Source organism: Sitophilus oryzae, unplaced genomic scaffold (assembly GCF_002938485.1).
Source record: "Sitophilus oryzae breed Bouriz unplaced genomic scaffold, Soryzae_2.0 scaffold_177_pilon_pilon, whole genome shotgun sequence".
Taxonomy (NCBI): Eukaryota; Metazoa; Arthropoda; class Insecta; order Coleoptera; family Curculionidae; genus Sitophilus; species Sitophilus oryzae.
The window spans coordinates 143,209-164,204 of record NW_022146479.1 but is presented as its reverse complement, the minus strand read 5'-3'; the positions used below and the strand labels follow the sequence as shown (position 1 = coordinate 164,204).

At 30.4% G+C, this 20,996-nt stretch overlaps 1 protein-coding gene across 2 annotated transcripts in view; it reads right to left on the bottom strand.

Moving 5' to 3' along the window:
• The window catches only part of LOC115882141 (V-type proton ATPase 116 kDa subunit a), a 55,634-nt gene that overhangs the window by 4,880 nt on the left and 29,758 nt on the right, over positions 1–20,996 (bottom strand). For both annotated transcript variants that reach the window (XM_030900005.1, XM_030900004.1), the window contains exons 2-13: positions 20,112–20,249; positions 18,868–19,044; positions 11,727–11,891; positions 11,495–11,668; positions 9,202–9,417; positions 8,362–8,535; positions 8,139–8,289; positions 7,841–8,048; positions 7,111–7,300; positions 5,313–5,422; positions 3,414–3,547; positions 63–295 (exon numbers count right to left, since the gene is read on the bottom strand). In XM_030900005.1, coding sequence (XP_030755865.1) covers positions 63–295; positions 3,414–3,547; positions 5,313–5,422; positions 7,111–7,300; positions 7,841–8,048; positions 8,139–8,289; positions 8,362–8,535; positions 9,202–9,417; positions 11,495–11,668; positions 11,727–11,891; positions 18,868–19,044; positions 20,112–20,228 — 2,049 coding nt within the window. In that variant the 5' untranslated portion in view covers positions 20,229–20,249. The remainder of the gene's footprint in view (positions 1–62; positions 296–3,413; positions 3,548–5,312; positions 5,423–7,110; positions 7,301–7,840; positions 8,049–8,138; positions 8,290–8,361; positions 8,536–9,201; positions 9,418–11,494; positions 11,669–11,726; positions 11,892–18,867; positions 19,045–20,111; positions 20,250–20,996) is intronic.

Here is a 20,996-nt window from a genome sequence, read left to right as displayed (position 1 = left end):
TAAGAATAAACTCTCAGAAAAATATAATAAATATACAAACCTGTAGATCCAATCAAACTTACGTTTATTTGTGGCTTCTGAGTCTTCTTTCTGTTAACCATGATGTAAATTGGTTTGCCCAGCAACATGTATGGGATGCAGAGCAAGGCGAGTAGGACCAAGATCCTCTGGACATCGCCTTGTGATTCGAACATGTATTCGTCGCAGTCTTTTTCTGGGTCCCTGTTTTTGAACAGCATCATGTTGATGAAGTAGATCAAAACAGAAGGTGCGCAAGAAGAGCCGAGTTTTGTGTCTGAAAGAGTATAGGTGCGCTTAGACGAGTCAAGTCTCAAATCAACTGATAAAGTTAATTCATTTCGTATGAATTTAATATCATGTCAGTTGTTCAGGCTAGCTGATTCATGTCTCAGCTGACTACGGTTTAACTTTCGGCTTTCAAGTGATGTTTTTAGGTGGTCAGAAGTAAATTTTGTGAAGTTTTAATGAAAAATATGAATCCGAAATAAAGAATTAGGTGAAGAAGAGTAATTTATATAGCTTATGCCGAAGGAAAATAGTGTTAAACTTTAATGTGTTCTTAAATTCTCCTATTTTGAAGTAATAAATGGTTAATTCGCTGAGTTTTATGTTTTGCTATGAAGTACTAGAAAAATTTATTTTTATACTATGTATATCGCAAAATCCAAACACTAAATCACCACAATACACCAAAACACTTTTACTTTTACCAGAGAATATCTAGCTACGCAACAGAAGCCTCGTTACACGTATAAAATCGTAGGTATCAAAAGGAGACAGGTTTTAAAAGCCTGTCTCCAAATCAGACATTTTGATGCGGTAGTTTTGCTACTACATAATAGAGGGCGATAAATTTAAAGGAAAACAGTTTTCTACAAACGAAATTTAAACGAATTTTATGCAGTGTTGCCGTTGTGCAATTCATATTGTAATACTTCCTTATAAAGCCTGCATCATTTAAACATATTAAAATAGATCAGAGCTCTTTTTTCAAACGTTTAGGTATTTAAATTGCCATGTTAGTAAGAGTTAAATCTTAGAGCTGAATTATAATTACTTTGTGACGTTTGATTGTAATTAAATTTCCTCGATTGGACTTATACTTGGTATAGTAAGTATCTTCGGTGACATTGTAATATGATGGTACTATGATGCATATAAAGTGGTACCTTCTATAGTACCATATAATGATACCACTTCCTGACGTTCGATTGGGCTCATATTTGATTATACCTGCGTATTTTTTATGACATTGCAATATTATGGTACCATGAAGCATATCAAGGGGTACCATAATGTAGTACCATATTACGATACCATTTCCTGGCGTTCGATTGGCCTTAAACTTTGTATGATACGTATGTTCGGTGACACTGTAATATGATGGTACTTTGATGCATATAAAGTGGTACCTTCTATAGTACCATATTATGATTGATTATACTTGCGAATTTTTGATGACATTGCAATATTATGGTACCATGAAGCATATCAAGAGGTACCATAATGTAGTACCTTATTACGATACCATTTCCTGGGGTTCGATTGGGCTTAAACTTGGTATACTACGTATCTTCGATGACATTGTAATATGATGGTACTATGATGCATATAAAGTGGTACCTACCTATAGTATCATATGACGATACCATTTCCTGGCGTTCGATTTTGCTTAAATTTGGTATACTATGGATCTTCGGTGACATTGCAATATTATGAAGCATATCGAGTGGTACCATAATATAGTACAATATTATGATATCATTCCCTGGAGTTCGATTGGGCCAAAATTTGGTATACTTGCGTTTCGTTTTAAAGATTTGTTTAATTAATAATTTTAATTTATTTTACGAATTTTAATTTATTGTACGATGTCGTGACAGCAACTTTTATGCCGAACTAATATATTATTAATTGTACCTGTGTCACTTTTTAAAATCTACCTAGGTCTATATAAATAACGTGGCAACAGAAGACATTTGTTCTTATAGTATTTTTTTAGTCAATTAACATTTCTTATACTGCATTTTAATAAATTATTTCCATTATTATTAAACATATATTTCATTACTAACGTTTCAGCATTAATAAATATCACTATCAATCGCCCTGTATATTATTAATTTTAAAGGTAATTAAAGGTATTTGCTTAGTTAACATAATAAAGTAGTGTATTACATATATTAAAAATGTATTTTGTGAGCATATGTTTTCTAATAATATACTTAAACTTAAAACTATTTTAAAAGCCAAACGATAATTAATGTAAGGGTATCTGACAAGAAACGAAGAATAGAAAGAAATTATTATACACCAGAAAAAGAATGGGATGCCAATTAAAGTCTTTTTGAATCTGGCAACTGTGCATCTTTAGCCGAGCTTCAAGGCCGTCGACGTGCCGTCGATCTAAAACCGAAAATTGAAAATTTCCAATTATATTCTGATTATGATATTGTCGCGCCATCTAGTATTTTATTTGTGCAATTTTAGCTCTTTCATTTCGAGTATTTTTCTGTTGCGTAGCTAGATATTCTGTGCTTTTACACTGGACGCGCGTTTCGTTAACCATGTTAGCATCATCAGCAGATGATTAAAAAACTAACCTACAATCTACAATTCGACTTTTGAAGTGGAGAAAGATACGTCAAAATATTTTTCAATACCGTTTCATAGAGAGTTATCCCGTGGTCTAAAAGGAATTTTTAAGAATGTCAATTATAAATTTGTGTCTAGTGCTAATAATAAATTACAACAATTATTAGGTAATCCAAAGGATAAAACACCTCCAATGGAAAAAAGGTCGGGTATTTATGAAATTTCTTGTAAAGATTGTAATCAGAAATATGTTGGGCAAACTAGAAGATCAATATTAACTAGATTTAAAGAACATTTAGCTCAGATAAGATATGGTAGACCGGATAAATCTTGCGTTGCCGAACATATTGTTGATAAAAAACATTGCATAGATCTTAATAATTTAAAATTAATTAAACAAGTCAAGTCAATTAAGATGCATATGAAAGTATCAGAATTAATAAATGTAAAGATAGTATGAACAGAGACAACGGTCCAATTCCTTCAAGTTCTTTCTAGTTCCTACTACTCTAGTAGCGGAAATCTAACTGTTACGCTCGGTGGGCTCTGACTCGGTTGGCTAGATCTTGTCACGCCCACACGTTGCCCACTAAGTGAGTATATAAACGCCCAAGTTGTAGATTGTAGGTTAGTTTTTTAATCATCTGCTGATGATGCTAACATGGTTAGCGAAACGCGCGTCCAGGGTAAAAGTAAAAGTGTTTTGGTGTATTGTGGTGATTTAGTGTTTTGATTTTGCTGTGTAACACCAAAGGTTCCAACCCTCAACTGTAACTATGTATATCGTAAAAACGTACCTATATGATCGTACTGTCCAGAATATATGATCCATTTCATGAACATCATGATAACCATCCACAAGAAGAGGAATGTCAATAACAGTATCTGTGGGATGAACTGAAGAATCAACTGCATCTTTTGCTTGAAATGACTAAAAAAGGTTTACAGATATAACTAATTATAAAAATAGAGTGCATCTAATTTAGATATAATCACAGAACACAAATAATAAATGTAGTTAAAATGCTCTAAATCGATACCAAATAAACTTTCAGATACGTCATCATTACTGATTACTGAATTCATTGTTGCCAACCAGGCGTATTAGATGCCGGGCTGACTAACTGGAATTTAACCCTCGAGTACTCGCGCGGCGAAAAATTACACCAGCGGTCGCATGCGATACATTTGTAACCCTATGCAAAGCTATTGTATTTAGGTGGAAAAATTAGCGTAATAATATATTTTATGAGAAATAAAATATATATTTACGAAAAAAATACTGTATTATGAACACAGACGAAAAAACAAAAACATGCAATTCATATGAATATAAAAAAACTGATATTGCTCGATTTTAATTTTCTGTGCATTTAACACAAAGCGTTGGTAGCTCCTTTTTATGTTCTAAGCAAATCCACTTGCTACATGAAGATCAATACTTTCTGGCCCTCTTATCTTTTTTCTAGGACACAAATAACATCGACTATTTCCGGTTTTCAGCCTCTTTGCTTGCTGGACTTCCACGGAAGTTAAACGTTCTTGAATAGTGAGTACCATCCGGCATTTTTCTCCTATGCACCCCTGAATCCATTTACTCGGACCCCTTCTTGCCAATTTGTTGAGCTAATACGAAAAGGACATACGTAATAATATAATAGAAATTAATATTTTCGTAGGCCTTTGGCTACAAAGCAAAATGCTTTGATATAAAAAAAATTAACATTTTAGGCTTGAGTTTGGGATTCATAAGTCATTCTTATTATTCATCATATATTTATTAGTCATTATATTTTCATTCACAAGTCATTTTCTTATTAATGATATAAAAAAAACTTGCAAAATGGCAATGATTATAAGACGACATAAAGGGTCGCGCTGGAAACACCTGTATCCCACAGCAATACAACACACGTAAACACGGTAAAATCCAAAAGTAGCACATCCACAATAATACTAGTGGCACAAGCAAAGTGTGATAAAAGAATACCTAGAGGCATGTAGGCAGCTTCGTTTCAGTGTCGGCGCATGCGCGTTTTTGACATGCGTGGGATACGTCTGTATCCCACGCGAGTACTCCAGGGTTAAATTTCCCGCTGACGATTCAGGTGGTAGCTCTGCTGTAAGAAACCGCAAGTTTCCACATTTATTTATTTAGTTTCTGACATTTTGATGCGTTATGACACTTAGTTGTGTATTCGAGTTTTCGGTTTAAGCAAATTTTGTTGTAATGCTTGAAATTTTTTAACTAGCAGACACTGCAGTGGAAAAGTGTTCTTTTTAGAACCGGTTGTAGTGCGAAGTGTACAAGATGCTGAAGCAGTTTAATAGCCTTTGCGAAAAACTCACCGCAACCTTATTAGAATATTTTGAACGGGAAAGTGATAATAATAGCCCTTTATTTCCCTCAAGTGCTGTTAAGGAGGTGAGTTTTGCTGATGTAAATAATAAATGTTTATTTATTTATAATTAATTCATTTTTGTGTCCTAAAATATTCTGATTAAAAGAAAATATGTGGAATTCGGCAACGCTGTGCCGGGCAAGCTTAATCACGTGACTAAACGTTTATTTGGTATTATCTATACATATAAAAAACATTAGCAAAAGATTTTTTTAACTGAAAGCTTTAATAAACGAAACATTAATAAACAACAATGAAAATTTTTTTTCATCCAAAAGATGTGAAGCTACTTACATGTAATTGAAGGTGCTAACGCAGACACCAAATATCATGTGAGCCACGCCAAAGATAATTGACAGCTTCATTTTGAAGGAATTGCCAAAAATAATTTTGTTCTTTGATACCTGCAATAATATATGTAAAAATTATTATCGATTCAGTTTATAGTTTCTAATATCTATCACTAAAAATCAAGACATTGAACAAAAAAGCATTGAAACAACTACAGTGATCCAAGTAGCGATCTAAGACACATCTGATAACCAAAGAGAGGAAACTATAATCGGTCAGCAGATAATATAGAATTAATAGAGCATTATTGTAAGATCAACAGGTTAGAGAACGGCAAAGATTGAACAAGTCGTTCATTAAAACGAGTATTAAAAATTAATCGTGAGATTCAAAGAACGAGTCGTAAGAATTGAATCGGATCACAATGCGACTCGTTCGCTTCTACTACTTCACAGGCCTTTGAAGCTGATGGTATTAACACGTGCAGATTCTGTAAATCACCAGAAGAAACACAGATGCGCAAAAAAGACCCGATCCATATATTTTAATTCTCTATAACCTTGCAATGCAAGTTCAGCCAAAGGTACCCTGTATGTTTTAGAAAATGATAAGCATCTAGAATTACTATATGTATAACTTAAAAAAAACATAGTCGACGTATGTTTGAGATGGATTATCCTTATAACTTTATAGCTATAGAAATATGTTCGTATCAGGATCAATATTGATTTTGCTTAGTTTATTTATTTTGATAATTTTAGAGCGTGTGAACCAAAGTTTTAAGTTATTTTAAAACCGTTATTATACTAAGTAGACTAATGTTTACAACATTAAATTTGATGCAAATTTTAAGTTTGATAAACAGGAGTTATAATTATATCAACAAAATCTACATTACACTCATTCTTTTCATGAAACATATTCTTAATTTCTTTGCCTTGTCCAAATTCAATTCAAGAATTTTGTTGCAACTATAATTTTAGTAGATATAATGTAACAGTAATTTTATATTTTCCTTTTCATTTTTTTTATGAAAAAATGCTAATTGAAGTGTTTTTGAAAAACTAAATTAATTGTGTGCGAATTTTTGATAGATTAATAGTTATTTTTATACAAGACGATAAAATGGTATTTTATCGTTGACCGAGAATTAATTTCGGGAGACGATAATACAATTTTATCGTCGTGTATAAAACAATATTTTTTTCCATAGCGAGTTACGTTTTAAAAAATATTCATAAATTATTATTTCAAAGAATTTATTACGAGTAGAAAAAATATTGTGCTGGGTTGGCGTTGGTTTCTATGTAATTTGACAAATAAATAAAGTTGTCTCTTTAGTTGTCAGTTTTGAGTCAATATTTTTTAATTCTCTTTCGTGTCGACTGCTGATTGAATTGGAGCCAGAAATGGCTCAAAACGAAATAAGTAAATTACCAACAGATATTCATGCTCAGACTTCCATTTAAATCTCGAATAACTTATGAAATGGAATACAAAAATTTTCAAAAATGAAAGAGAAGAAGTAAAGTTTTTAACTTATGCGGTTAAAGTACTATATTATCTACTATTTTTGATAGATATAAGGTAATTTTAACGCAGTTGCTATGGAAAAAAATTTTAACAGTTGCTATGGAAAAAAATAATTTTTTAATATTAATATTTTTTTTAATGAAATACATTATACTCAAAAATAGTTTTTCAGTATAAATTAATTCTATTTTTTATATTTTATCAGAATAATTCTGTTAAACACACGAGGTTTGTGAAATCCCCTGTATACTAATATAAATATACTGACCTGCCAGACAGGATCCATACCAATAAAGTACGGTTCTCCTATATAATTCTCTCTGGGTGTAAACTGCCCTTCAATGGTGTCATCTTCATGGGTAGGCAACGTGAAACCTTCTCCAAGAGCTGTCTCGTTCACCTTCCAACTTGAGCCGAAGATATTCATGGACTTTGAGAACAAGTCATTGTACACAAACCTAATAGAAACGTTGGAGATACATTAAAATATCGTATTTTTGAAAAAAACGGTGTCAAGTAACCTTTGAAATAATCAAATCGGTAATAATTTTTGTCGTACTGAGCTCTACATTGCAAATTTGATAAAAAAAACTCATATTTAGGTAAGTTTCGATCTTTTGAAAAATTTTATGTTAGTTTCTAAAAAAAATAACCACAACCTTCGTGAAGATAAAGGCCTGCTATAACGATTTATGTCGTCACGAAAGTAGTCAGACTTATTGCATTGTGTTACTATGGGTTTAACATGAATATTGATGTTTATTGATAATTTTCCGTGTTATAAAAATGAACACACTAGTGAAAAAAAACTTTTAAAAGGTAAAAGTTACTGTTTATCACCTTAAACTGATAGATTACAAGCATCAATATGAATCAAAAAATAAATGTGGCCTTTTTAATACCACTACATAAGATAACCTAACAAGAAAAACCTTGACAAGTACTGTCTTACGTCATAATTTCAAAGGCCACTATACAGATTACAAAAAAGTTATTACCCTGTATAAAACGAGAATATTCCCATGAGAAGTATAATGTAACGACCTCCAAAGAAGATAGAGAATATTTCTCCCTTATTTTTCATTGCTCCAATTTTTTTCTCGGCCAATACAAGCCATAGTCCGAAGGCAAACATAATAATTGCATGACCACAGTCACCAAACATCACAGCAAAGAGAAATGGGAATGTAATGATTGTGTATAAGGCTAAAAATTAATATAATTACGATCAAGAACAATATTCAAGTTCAGTAAACTTTTTAACCATTATTTTTTGTTGTGTAAATTTGTTTTTACCTGGATTGCATTCTCTGTATGAACCGACTCCGTAGGCGTCGATAAGATTCTGGAATCCTCTGGTAAATTTATTCGTTCTTATAAAAGTAGGCGGTAGTTCGTTGGAATCGATAACGTTGAGGAATGATGGAATGGAACTTCCACAAGCGCTCTAAAACATAATAGTTATAACTATATAATAGACTTCTTAAATAAGTATAATTATTATTAACAAATAACTTACCGATCCATCTGCTAAGGCTTTTTGGACATTAGGAATATCGTTAGAAGGCACCCAACATTCACCAATAAGGCACTTTTTGGTCACGTCCATGTTGAACAAGTTCAGAGTGTGATAAATTGCTTTCATCTTGCTCACCATTATACTCCAGTTTTGTAGTTCTTTAGCCACGCTCACCTAAGTACACATATAAAGAAAAAGTAAAAAAAAACATACCATATTGTCTAATAAAATATTTTCTTTGTCATTTTTTCAGCAGCAGATTATTGAAATAGAATTTTTTGAAACCTTTTATAAAAGATAAAAAGCGATAGCCTCCAAAAGAAAAATAAAAGAGGCTTTTTAATACAATCTAATAAAAATAAATGTATTGCTCATGCATCTGTAGATGTTAGTAATGTATGGCAATCACTTCTTTTATTTTAAAGAACATAACATATGTAAAAATTAAAAAAAAAAATAAAAATAATCATACAGAAAGTTTTAAAGCTTTTTGGTTTTACCTTATTAAGTAATTGTTATCAGGTAGTCATTTTTAATGTTGACGTTTAACTTGATATAATGTCATTTTAACAGAACGTCAACGGTTTTTGTAGACGTATCTGTTTAAAAAAATACAAAAGTGTTCTCGAATAGTTGCATTTAGCTATTTTAAATAGTTTTTTTCTTTGTTCTTTGTATTTTATTGCTTCTGACGAAGGAAAGAGATATACTTTCTGAAGCGTTAAGTATTTTATGTTCGTTAGGCAAATTTGTTCATTAGTAAGCCACTGCTGACAACCCGTAGGATTTTTTTGGATAAACCTTTTATGATATTCCAGTAGTAATAAGATTCAAACTTACCAAAACTCTATTTCTATGGTCTTGTGTTTGGTTCAGAACCAGCTGCAAATCTTCCAATCTTGTTTTTACTCCTTTGAGCATCTCGACTCGTTCTTGCTGAGTGTTGGGGCAGGGATACAGCGATGCGTGGAAGCCTGCGCAGACCTTCTTGATTCTGGTTTTGAGCTGCTCTCCTTGGAAGAAAGCGACGAATACTGTTTTGTAGTGTTCATTTCCCTAATAAAAATAGGTTCTTATCATACAGGGTTGTTCACCACATAAGAGACGGAGTATTGGAGATAAACGATTAGATTTTTACAAATTGTAAGTTTTGGGTGCATTGAAGGACTATTAGAGCTACAATTTAAAAATATTTTTACAAGATACAAAGTGTCCCAAATAAATAAAAAATATCAGAGTTGTATTTTTTTAAATGGAACATCCTGTATATTATTACATTTCTAGTTTCTACGATTAAAATAAAGGTAAATTTGATAAAGGTTTATTACACTTAAACCTTACCGTTTTTCAAATATTTTCAATTTTGTGAAATGCAGTCAAAATTTTAAGGCTTCATTTCTCCAAGGGTATCAAAGTTTTTAATACTAAATATTTACTGAAGTTTATTTATTGATCAGTTATTGTGTTGCAATAATAAAAATTATACTACCTTATACAGAGTGTCTAAAATTTTATTTTAAATAATTACTAGCTTTAAAGGGCTATACCTTTTCAATTTAAATGGAACACCCTGTATATTTTACGTGAATCAGATGCACAATTTAATTGTCTATCAAATTGTATTATACCATTTTTTACTTATCTCTTCAAGTTTCCGTAGAAAATGCATTTTCTTGTAATTTAAAACTCATTTATCAAAATAACCATGGAATACTGACATTTTAGATTATTTTTAAAGATGTACTAAATTTTTAAAGAGTGCAGATACTAATATTGCCGATATAGTTTGTTTATTTCTTTAAAACATCAAAAAAACTGTTTAAATATTTGTTAAAGAGGACCAATTAATATGATTCCAGTATTCAAACTACATTAATTGATAAAATACTAAAAAATACTCCAAATACTAAAAAACTGAATTTTGTATGTGTATTAGACAGTGTAGTAAAAAGTAACACCTTGATATTTCATTTCTTAAATTAATTAATGATATTTCATTTTTTGACAAATGCTTATTTATAACAACAGAGACATTCATTTTCATAACTTATTATTATATTGATTTCTGATTCAAATCCACATTTATTTAGAATAATCGATTAACGAACATAATTAAGTATGTAATTAATTAGTATTTGGTATGCTCTTTTATAAAGATTTAAATAGGTAGTTTTCTTTTTGCATACAAATGGGCTAGTAATATTATCATTTTGCTAAAAAGATAATATTACTAGCCTGTACATTTTGTACATTTGTTGCTTTAAAAACAATCTAAAATATCAATATTCCATGGGTATATTGATAAATGATGTTTAAATTATAAGAAAATGCATTTTCTACGAAAACTTGAAGGGATAGGTAAAAAGTGGTATAATACAATTTGATAGACAATTAAATTGTGCATCTGATTCTCCTAAAATATACAGGGCGTTCCATTTAAATTAAACAAGTTATTGCCGTTTAAAGCTAGAAATAATTTAAAATAAATTTTTAGACACTCTGTATGAGGTAGTATTATTTTTATTATTGAAACACAATAACTGATCAATAAATAAACTTCAATAAATATTTAGTATTAAAAACTTTGATACCCTTGGAGAAATGAAGCCTTAAAATTTTTACTGCAATTTCACAAAATTGAAAATATTTCAAAAACGGTAAGGTGTAAGTGTAATAAACCTTAATCAAATTTACCTTTATTTTAATCGTAGAAACTAAAAATGTAATAAGATAAAGGGTGTTCCATTTAAAAAAAAAATGTATGTATATATTTGTAATATTTGCCTGTATATTTGTAATATGCTCTATACTATCTTTTTTATTTTCATAAAAAAGTACATTATTTAACTTTTTAACATAATATTATTTTATTTCATCATATTGTTATCTTAACAAACTGCACTGGAAATTAACTTGTGCGACCGTCTGTGTTATAAAGTTAAATAATGCATTTTTTAGCTTGTTTTTGAAAATAAGTACCTATAGAGTATTATATATCATATTTTTAGAAAGCTCATAACATGGCAAATAAAATAAAAAATAATACACAGAGTAACCCGTTTAAAAAAATACGCAAGTTCGGGTCATTCTTGACATGAGACGTGAAAAGTCTTAAAAAATTATTGATACTTACTGTAGTTGGATCTTCCAGTGGGGTTTCAATTTCGGCTCGTTTCAAAAAAACGTTTCCTCTGGATATTCTCCACAACATCCTTTCAAATGCTGGCACCCTTTCCCTGTTGATGACACCAGCCACGAAACCAAGGCGACCTCTTACGGATATATTGTGATCGTCAGGGATCAAAGCCTAGAGAAAACATAGTTTCAGTAAAGTTTAGGCAAGAAGAATCTACAAGAGTACTTACTTTATGGGCAGAGTCAAACCCATTGGCTTCGTCTTGTTCGCTGAAGAAGGCCTGAGTTTTCTCGAGCACGTGACGGAGTTCTGTGAGTTCCAAGTAGTTGGATTTCAAGTTGACGGAGTTCTCCATGAGCTGCTTGATGTCGCCCTCTGTTTTCTCTAAGTGGGCCTGTAAAAAATACATAAATTAAAATAAATCAGAAATAAAAATATAATTTTAAAAGACTAAATTTTTAAATGCGAACTAAATATTTTTTACTTTTTTTTAAATATTCAATAAAAAAAAGATTTACCCTTTAATATATTAGTAAATTTGAAAAGGAATTGACCAAATTAATACTAAAAACTTTTTTAATTGTTTCAAAACAATATATGATAAACAAGAGACAAAGATACGGCTATATTTTGTCAGTTCGACTTTGTTCTGGGATGCAAATCTCGAATTTCGCAGCCTGAATGACAGATCTCATCTGAGGCTCTCTGCATACTGCCAACAATCTGGGAGAGTGGAGCTACTGTTTTGCTTATACCATGGCAATTCATTTTGTTCGTATAAGTCAAGTACTTGATAAAAGTTAATTTAAGATCATATTTTCTTCTAAGAGAAAGTAGGTATACTTAAATTTATTATAACCAATAAATCATAATATGTCTTAAGCACGTAGAATGCTATTCGTTTAAAAATCTCATTCATTTGAGAAAAAATTCCTGATTATTTGACTCTTACTTACTTGTCAAAAAATAAAACAAATCTACATACTCAATGTGTCAGTTACTATAATACCAACATAATTTATGAGTAGAACGAAGATTATTCAAAATTATAGTGTCGTATATATTTTTATTGTAAAAAATGGCTTTTATTATGTTTGTAAAAAAACAGTGTATGATGATATACTAAAAGTAATTCTATTTCATAAAAAGAAATGGAATATGAGATTGAAGAAGGTCTGATTTCATACTAAGAAACTAAAATATCAGTTTTAGCATCAGATTTCTAGAAAATGTAATTATGCATGAATAGGTATTAAATAAAATGATTCCGTCACAAAAAATAACTTACTTAACTGTAAAATCGTAATTTTATACACAGAAAATATTGAATTTCTATACAGCATTTGCAAATAATTTGATATGTCCATACGCTGCATTTTTACTACTGGTTTGCGTGCGAAAAGTAAAACGAGAACTTCCTATAAGTGCATATTATTTCTTTTTAGTTAAAAATAATAGAAATAAATAAGAATTAGATACTAGCGAACAAATAATTTAGCTATACAGTGTGTCCCAGTAAAGTTAATAAGTGCAAGTATATGTTAAGGGGTGATAGATCTCGATAAAAGAAACACATTTTCTCTTTATCGTTTTTTAAATAAGTCCAAAATAACGGAGTTATTTTATTTTGAAAATTTCCAAAAAATGATTTTTTGCTAAAATTTTGAGAACCACTCGATCTTCTCTGGATTTTCTTTCTTGTAAATTTAATCGAATATATATGTTGCCATATATATTTACTATATATCAAGAGATTATGTTTTTTAACTAAAAACTAAAAAAAACATCAAAAAATTTTTTCAAAAAACTTCGAATTTTCAAACTTTTTTCGCGAAAAAAACCTCTTAGGCGTGTTTCTGGGGTCGAAATATACTACCCGTTTAAATACTTGCACTTATTTCTGGGACACCCTGTATACTGCCTAAAAAATTGATTATTAACTATTGAACTTTAAAGCACATAAAAATTTTAAAATGCCTTTTTTGTACGAGTCAATGGACTAAAATTCGAACATAACTATTTATTGGATTGACCAAAAATAACCAGTTTCTTAACACAACGTAAAAATATCTATATCATCATATTACACTAAAATAATAATTTTTAATTATTTTATTATACCGGAAATTACTTTTTATAACTATAAATGCTCGTTTTGAAAATAATGACAATATAATTTTATAATCTGGTATAGGCATGTTGTTAGCTGTTAGGCATTTTGAATCGTAAGCATGAATCATTTTAAATCCTAATATTCTTTTCCTGTTATTTTTACAATGTTCCTCGTTGTAAGTCGGGTTTAGCTTTTTATAGCACATTGTAACGATTTTATAACAAAATAATACTGACACAATTATTGTGTGCGTATTGTTAGCAACCTGTAGATTGACACATATAATTATTTCATCACACGTATATCGACAAGTAGATGATATACCGGGTATTTCTCAAAAGTGGCTCGCCCCTATAACTTTTTTTATTTTTCCAGATAAAAAAAACCATTTGATATGTTAATATATGACATAAATTAGGATTGATTGACGTATTCAATTGTTTTAGGTCACTTCCTGTTTCAACGGAAATGACTACAACTTTTAACATATCACATGTCAACTTTTGACATTTTCGTTTAAAATATCGTATTTTAAATTTCAATCTAGAGTACCATGACTGTATTAAAACACTAATTTTTAATCAAGGAGCATTGGAAAAATAGATTTGAGAGTTTAATGTGTTTCGTGTCTTGTTTTGGCTAGTTAAAAGATGCCAAAATCGTATTTTTAATCATATTTCATGTTTTTTTTTAAATGGGACAAGGGTGGCTCATTAGCATATGTGGAAAAATCATTTTCAACGAATAATTTGCAATCCATTGACGTAATTGACATCTGTAGATCTGTAGACGTGAATAATGTTAAAAGTCCTGTCGAAAAAATATTCTGTTCATTGTAGCCTCATGTTTACTCTCACCTATTGTTAGAAAACGAGAAAAGATAACATTTATACAAAAACATTATTTCTGATGTGGATAAACAGCGCCGCTATTTTGGGAAAGCATGAAATTGTTATGTTAATTGTCGACAGTTTTCCCAGTCAAGGCCATTTTCCTAATCGCATTGGCCATGATGTACGGGGTGGTCCATTTCCATACCGTTTTTTATTCTCTTAATGATGGGCACTTATTTTTATTTGGATAACTATCATACAGTGTGAAAACGATTCCATTTATCATACAGAAACCTCTATATTGTTTTTTATACCCTGTTATCTGTGCTAATAGTAATATTTAATATTTTTTTAGAATACATAGTAAAAAACAAAATTTCTGGCATATTATATGTGATTCTATTCACGACAATTTGACTCGAAATACCAAGTGTGTGGTACCAAATTATTCGTAAAAAATATCCATCCTTTTTCCAAATATGCTAATGAGCCACCCTTGTTCCATTTGAAAAAATTGAGATGTGATTAAAAATATGATGTGGGCATCTTTTAACTGGCCAGGACAAGACACGAAAAACATTAGTCGATCAAATCTATTTTTCCAAGGCTCCTTAAATAAAAATTAGTGTTTTTAACACAACCATGTCATTCTGGATTGATATTTAAAATACGATTTTTTAAGCGAAAATGTTAAAAATTGACATATGATATGTCATTCTATTCAGAGTGTCATTTTCTATCGAATAAAGCAAAAAAAAACAAGGGTGCCGTTTAAAAATCAAAAGTTGTACTCATTTCCGGTAAAACAAGAAGTGACCAAAAACAATTGAAAACGTCAATCAATCCTAATTTATATCATATACTAACATACCAAATCCCGTTTTTTTTATTTGAAAAAATAAAAAAGTTACAGGGGGTCACTTTTGAGACGCACCCGGTATTTCATATAAATATACTGTATGTACCCGGATTGGCTTTACAAGAGGAAAGACTTTTTTATTATTGACATTTTGAGAAAAATGTATTCTTCATAAAAATGTTTGCTTGTTCTAAAATATTACTAATTTTGATTAACGTCATATTTTTTGCTGTTGTTAAAGTATCACATTTTCCAAGGCAAGCGGCCAAGTTCATTTTGCTCTTAAAATTTAACCAAGTTATGTGTTGACATGAACCAAAAAACAAAATGCTCAGAAGACATGGTTCTGATCGAAAAATAATGTTTTAGAAAAATTTACTCGCAAATTTATTGCACAGGGTGTTTTAAATTTAAGATAAAAAAATAACCCTTCGATTAACCCTGTATGATAAGTCAAATACTAAAGTTTATAAAAAACTAAGTTTAATAATTAAAGTAGATATTATGTTTATATACAGTCTGTTAAAAAAATCATAAAAATAGGGCAAAAATAAAAAAAATATAATATTTTAAATTTGTAAAAAAATATGTTGTGTTTTTTTTACATCTGAGTTTGTAATTTTTTCTAAACTAAATAAAAAAATAAAAAAATGAATTTTCCTTGTAAAACAGACAATGTACTAATCAGGGGCGGATACAGGAATTTATTTTAGGGGGGGGCCCAAATCAAAAATAATGTAAAATATGCCTTTTAGAGCGTCATTTTTAACCCACCTCACTGATTTTATGGGTGGGCCGAGCCCCATGGGCCCCCCCTCTGTATCCGCCACTGGTACTAATGACCAAACCATAAGGGAACTGATCTAATAGATTGTGTAATACGAAATATTTCTATCTAAGGTTAACGAACCTTCAATTTCCAATGTATTCATTGGTTTCGAATACTTGACCTTACAAAGCTAGTATTAAATATCGAATCTTATTTTGTTGTTCTTGTAGGTAGCTAGGTCTTCCTTTTAGAAAAATGCTTCCAGATTATTTTGTGCGCAGTACAATACAATATATTTAATTATCAATAAAATGTATCTGTGACCGAGCAATTTGAATGGCCGTGGGCTAGGAAACAAAACGACAATTTAAAAATAAAAATGAGGACACTAGGTTCGGTCTTTTATTTATTTTTATCCAGGTATCCGTTAAAACTAATGTAATGAGATTGGAACCCTTGATGTTACAAGGGTTAAAGAGTAAAGTAAAACACTATAATACACTGATACACCAAAACACTTTGCTGACATGCATTTCGCTAACCATTCAGGCTTCCGAGAAAGTTCTATATTTGATTTTTGAATTTCATTCAATTTTTCTAATACGAGGGCAATGGTAACGCACATTTTGAAAATATTTTTGTCAACATACAGAGTGATTCAAACATATTTTCAAACCAAAGTTGTATATTTTTAAAGGGAATACTATATATTTTTAGATCAGTAAATTTATCACTAAATTTCCGTTCCAAAAATACTATAATGTAATATAGTAATGTAATAGATTGTTGTAATATTGTTATTGTTTTAAATATAACCACTTTTAAACTTAATGCTGCTTATTTAAAGCCTAACTTATGTACCAAATAAAAAAATACTTCAATCATAAATAAGTAAGCATATAGTTGGCTGTATACAGGGTGTCCCAGAAATAAGTGCAAGTATTTTAACTAGTAGTAGTTCTTTCGCGGAAATTTTTTTTTTGAAAATTCGAAATTTTTTGAAAAATTTTTTGGATTTTTTTTAGTTTTTAGTTAAAAAACATAATTTCTTGATAATATAGCAACATAAGTATTAGATTAAACTTACAAGAAAGAAAATCCAGAAAATATCCAGTTGTTCTCAAAATTTTAGCAAAAAATCATTTTTTTTTTTGGAAATTTTCAAAGTAAAATAACTCCGCTATTTTGGACTTTTTTATTTAAAAAACGATAAAGAGAAAATATGTTTCTTATGTTCTCTTAAAATACTTATTTCTGGGACACCCTGTATAGTATTTTTAATATATTATAATTTATTTGAAGACTACACGGGAAAAACGGACTAAGTCCAAAAAAATGGAAATTGAGATAACACTGCCATCTTATGCCCATCAAGTGTCCGTTCCAAAGCAGCAATAATTTAACACTGAAATAATCATCTAACTCCACTAAAATCACGTGAATTCACGGAAGACCGATACAAGTCCATATTTCATGGTTGTAAACATATCAACGCATACAAAACGAATAAAAATAGATATATTCAGCACCACAAGAACTTTATGCTGACCTAATTCCTTTGCCCAAACTCAAGTATGAGCAGTTACAATTTTTGAAAAAGTTCGTAGATGAGTCTCTGCAAGACTGCTACACAAATTTGCACTCAAAGAAATTAAATTCTGGAAATGTTCTAGTGGAACCATAAAGGAACTGTCTAGTAGTGTAGTTTCATTTTATCAGAAACAAATCGCCATTCCTAAGTAAAAAATAATCTAATGCTAATAATATTAATAAAAAAATAATAATAAAAATAAGAAATAAATAAAGAAATATTAAGAAAATATAATAACAATATTAATAATAAAAATGAGAATAAAAACATATTTTTCTCTTTATTCCAGCACGAGTAATCCTCGGAGTAACTACATACAGAATTATTCCATATGGAGTTGGATCACTTTTCCATTGAACCAAGCGAATGCGAGTTTTATTTTATCTAACAAATTTGCTACAAATTATTTTTCTTTGTTTTGTCTGTTAATCAGTTAATGTCTATACATACAACATAAACAAGGATACAACTATTGATAAAAACTTCTTACGATTCGCTACATTTTATTATTTCTTTTCCTTTAGTCTTTAAATTTCAAAATCATTTATCTCAAAAGTAAGAAGTGACTTAGATCGTTTTTCCCCTGTAGTCTTCATTTGTTAAATCAAAAAAAAAACAGGCGCTATATGTTCATTGTTGTGTTTAAAATGTCTGTATTCATAATTTTATTTTTGATTTGACTATATGTTACACTTCAAATGATCTAACAAAACATAAAATGTAGTAAAAGTCTATATTTCTTATGTATTTTACAAGGAATAATTTTGCGCTTGAATAACGTTGCCGTTATAGTTAGCGTTAATAAGTAACGGAACGGAACGCTAAAATTATGTTATGCCAAAACTCTCCATTAGTTTCTTCCGGATCACCAGGTGGCTCTAAATGACGAAATTAGATATTTTATATCAGTGTCCCATCTATATCTAGCACATGACATTAGTCTATGGGACAAAATGACTTTCCTCGTAAATTTGGAAGTATAATTAATAACTTTTTTAATGTTTACATTAAAATTAGAGGAACAAACTTCTGCGTTAAATAACATCACTAATTTATTCCAGTAATTTCGATGTTCTGAATGAAGCTTTGAACTATAAGAACTATGAACCGGCAACACTGCATTATCTTCGTTTTTCTGATTAAAATGCAGACACAAAAAACAAATTTAGAATGACCAGGCCGGTATGTATACCAAAACTGCATACCTCGAGATTGATGATTTCTCTAGGATTAGGTGCTTTAGGTAGTTCCTTGACATCTGGTATTCTGACGTTGTCTTTTTTCACTTCAGTCTCGATGAACCTAAGCTTTCGTTCCATCTCATCGCATCTTCGGACCTCCGTAACGAATTTCCTTTGAAACACGTTCACATCTCCGTTGAGCTGCAACAATTACAAATAAGATACAGACGCTGCTAATAATATCAAAAACATAACAACGATATTTCTTTACTACTAACATAAAATCTCATTCGTTTAATGTGAAATTGTAATTATCTTCATGTTAATAAAAAAAACATTTGATTAATAATAAAATTTTTATTATAATTATTCACATTTTTAAATGAAAAGCTTCTAAAAATGGCGCTATCTGAAAGTTTTCCTTTAACTAAGGGTCTACAAGGTTGCTGCCTATCCCCAGATGTTATTTAAAATCTATCTAAATGAAGTGACAGAAAAATGGAGAAGAGCGTGCAGAGGAATGGGAATACCACTTAAGGACGAAACAACTCTATACAATCTATACTTTGCAGATGATCAAGTAGTAGTGGCCCAAGATAAGGAAGACCTACAATTATTTATGACAACAAGACTTTTGAACGAGTATGAAAAGTGGGGGTTGTCGGAAAATACATACATCGAAGACTAAATATTTATGGATAGGCCAAGCGGCATAAACTCTACATCTGGATAGAAATATAGAGATAGAAATATGCAGTAAATATACCTACCTCGGAACTCAAATAGATTATACCGGGCGAACAGAGAGCGAGATTGAGGAAAGGATACTGAAAGGTAAAAAAAATATCCGGTGCCAAAACTAAGTATTATGGTCAAACACATCTCATATGAGAAAAAGCATACTATTTATAATTCCATCTTTAAAAGTATAGTTTTGTATGGATGTGAAGCATGGCAGCTCACTAACAGAATGAAACAACGACTATTATCACTCAAGATGGACTTCTAGAAGAATTTAAAGAGACCGAACAAAAAGATAAGGAAATTATGAATGTCCAGCAAACGATAATAGATGAAATAGAGAGAAGACAGCTGGTATGGTATGGGCATGTACAAAGAATGAGAGAGGACCGAATAGCTAAAAAAGTTCTGAAATGGATACCATCAGAAAGGAGAAAAAGGAACATGGATTGGAGGAGTACATAAAGCTAGTTAGTTCAATGAGTAGTAAGTACGAAATGAATGAATTTCCTTATTTATTTACTTACGTCACGGAACTGTACACATCCGGTTTCTCCCATTTCTGATATGGCGTAGTACCCGGCTTCCGGCTGGATGAAGAGCTGGGCCAGGGCCATCTTCTCACTCCTAAACATGGCCCCCATCTTGGCCGATTATATTTCACCCTGAAAGCAACGAAAAATTTGATTATAAATGGTTTTTGCAAACTCCAGTAATAATATGATGCAAAAAAACACAACGGTACAATGTTATATATTTTTTATTTTTAGCTTTATTTCCTTGATGTTTTTAACAAACTGTATATAAATATCTCAACTTTAATTCGTAAATAAATACAATTTATTATAAACTTTAGTATTTGACTTGTTATACAAACATAACACAATATATTTCTAGCCTCATTAACAGTGTGAAACGACGTCTACAGACAGTTATAGCAACCGGGGGAGGCAATACAAAGTATTAGAGTATTTTTTACAAGGTTTTGATTCGTTTGTACACTTAGTTATTGCATTTATTTTTTTAATATCCTTAGTTCTGTTAGCGTTATTAATATTTATTAAAGCCAGGCCTGTATCGTTACTCTTTAACGTTTTTTTTTTAAATTTTAATATAAAGTTTTAATCAGTGTCGATAGGCACCAAAGCCACCTCGTGATACGATCGTGAATGGACGTATACAAGCAATTCTAGCACCCCCGGGAGGCAATTCAAAGTATTAGGGTATTTTCTACAATTTTTTTCTGTTTGTATACTTGAGTATTACAGATGTTTTCTTTAATATCGTTAATTCTGTTATCGTTATGAATGTTTATTAAAACCAAAACTGTGCATTTGCAAAACTGTATCGTTAGTCTTTAACGTTTTTTTTTTAATTTAGTATAGAGTATCCAATGCAGCGTAATGTCATGT